This window comes from Lathyrus oleraceus, chromosome 3 (assembly GCF_024323335.1).
Source record: "Lathyrus oleraceus cultivar Zhongwan6 chromosome 3, CAAS_Psat_ZW6_1.0, whole genome shotgun sequence".
NCBI lineage: Eukaryota > Viridiplantae > Streptophyta > Magnoliopsida > Fabales > Fabaceae > Lathyrus > Lathyrus oleraceus.
The window spans coordinates 340,748,891-340,751,005 of NC_066581.1; the positions used below are offsets into that span (position 1 = coordinate 340,748,891).

The 2,115-nt window shown below is 40.2% G+C and overlaps 1 protein-coding gene across 1 annotated transcript; it reads right to left on the bottom strand.

Moving 5' to 3' along the window:
* Nucleotides 1-364: 364 nt before the first annotated feature.
* On the bottom strand, nt 365-1,840 carry LOC127131181 (uncharacterized). Its single transcript, XM_051060115.1, has one exon. The coding sequence runs from the start codon at nt 1,838-1,840 to the stop codon at nt 365-367; it is 1,476 nt and encodes a 491-aa protein (XP_050916072.1).
* Nucleotides 1,841-2,115: the final 275 nt, after the last annotated feature.

Below are 2,115 nucleotides of genomic sequence, written 5' to 3' on the forward strand. Positions count from 1 at the left end.
GGTTTATTCCCTTCAAATCTTCAATAGACCAGCCAATAGCACTCTTATGTTTTTTTAAAACTTTGACAAGCTTATTTTCCTGAAGAACTTCTAGATGTGAACTTATGATGGCCGGGCACTTACTCTCTGTGTCTAGGAAGACATATTTGAGGTTTTCCGGTAGTTGTTTCAATTCGGTCCCCTTCTTTTGTTCATCTTTCTTTTCTTCCACTAAGGGTTGCCTTAAATCTTCCCACCGGTTGTGTCGATACCCTTTAAAAGGTTGTGATGCTTCCATCATGGCTAATACTTCCATATCTTTCTCGTTAACTACTTCCTTTTCATTAAAAATTGATTAGCTCAACACCCTTTACAAGGGTAATTTTTATGTTGTCAAGCTATTTTCCTTTTCACATATTTGATCGATTGTCTCAATATGTTGACTAGTGGCAACCTCATCCTTGTACTTCATGGTGTTTCGCACATCAATTTTTAACTCTTCATCATACACTTTCAGAGTCATCGTGCCTTCTTCTATGTCGATCAAACATCTCCCGGTCTCTAAAAATGGTCTCCCTAAAATGATTGGTATCTCTTCATCTTCCGGCATTTCCAAAATGACAAAATCCACTGGAAACACAAACTTGTCGATCTTCACAAGCACATCTTCTACTATCCCATAAGGTCTCTTCACAGAGTGGTCAGCAAATTGGAGTGTCATTCTTGTATCTTGAATTTTTCCTATCCCCAACCTCTTATAGATGGACAGCGGCATAAGACTTACACTCGCTCCCAAATAAATTAGAGCTTTCTTGAAGGATCTATCTCCAATGGTACAAGGAATAGTTACAGAACCTCGATCCTTCTTCTTCACCGGAACCTTCATACCCTGCAAAATGGCACTACAAGTTTCCGTTAGAATGATCGGGTTAGTCTCTATGGTCCGCTTCTTCGAGATGATGTCTTTCATGAACTTTGCGTAGGTAGGCATTTGCTCAAGCGCCTCCAAGAACGGAATGTTTAGCTCAAGCTTTTTAAACATCTCCAAGAACTTCTCAAAGTTTTTCTCATGCTGCCCTTTCTTCTTATTTCTTGTTGGGTATGGCAGTTTGACGGCCGGTTTTGGATCAATAACTTTGTCTTTGACCACTCTTTCATCACTAGTGACCTCTTCATTTGCGACCTCATTTTCTTTTATCTCTAGATCAACTTCAAGCAATAAGTCTTCTTCTTCAGAACTCTTCTCAGGTACTTCTTTCGACTTACCATTCCTTGTGGTCACCGCATTCACATGATTATTTTCTCTTGGATTAGTAACCGTAGAACTTGGTAACACGCCTTGTTGTTGAGAACCCGCTAGTTGTTGGGCTATCTGACTCATCTGTATTTCAAGATTCTTAATTGAAGCACCTGTGTTTTTTAAATAACTTCGAGTCTCTTCTTGAAATTGAGAGCTTTGAGCGGCCATCTTTTCAATGGCAAGCTCCCAATCAGCTTTTCTTGGTACCTGTTGCTGAAACTGTTGTTGAGGTTGTTGATATGGTTGTTGTTGCTGAGGTCGAAATTGTTGTTGCTGTGGTTGGTTCTGCACATGTCCTTGTTGATCCTTCCATGAGAAATTTGGATGGTTTTTCCAACCCGGATTGTATGTATTTGAATAAGGGTTGTTCTGCCTTAGAAACTTGATCTCCTCAATTTGTTGTGCGGTTGCAACGCAATGTGCAGTAAGATGAGGTCCTCCACAAATTTCACAATTACTAGCTTGCGTTGGTTGAACCGGTTGAACTTGTGCCACAGTTTGAGTATCGATAGCCATCTTCTTCAGTCTTCTTTCTACTTCAGTTGCTATTTGATTTTCCATCTTCACCACTTGATTTGCCAATTTCAGGTCAATTATCCCTTCGGGTTGACTAACACTGCGGTCATACAACTCCAGGTGCTAATTGGCTGCAATGGCTTCGATAATCTTTTTAATACCAGTGGCTGTTGTAAAGTTGGTTGAGCCACCCAGCTGCTGTGTCAATGAGTTGCTTAGTCTTCATCCAAAGACCATTTACAAAATTCTGCATTTGCTCCGTTGCATCCATATTATGAGTAGGACATGCAACCAACAATCGTTTAAACCTTTTATACGCA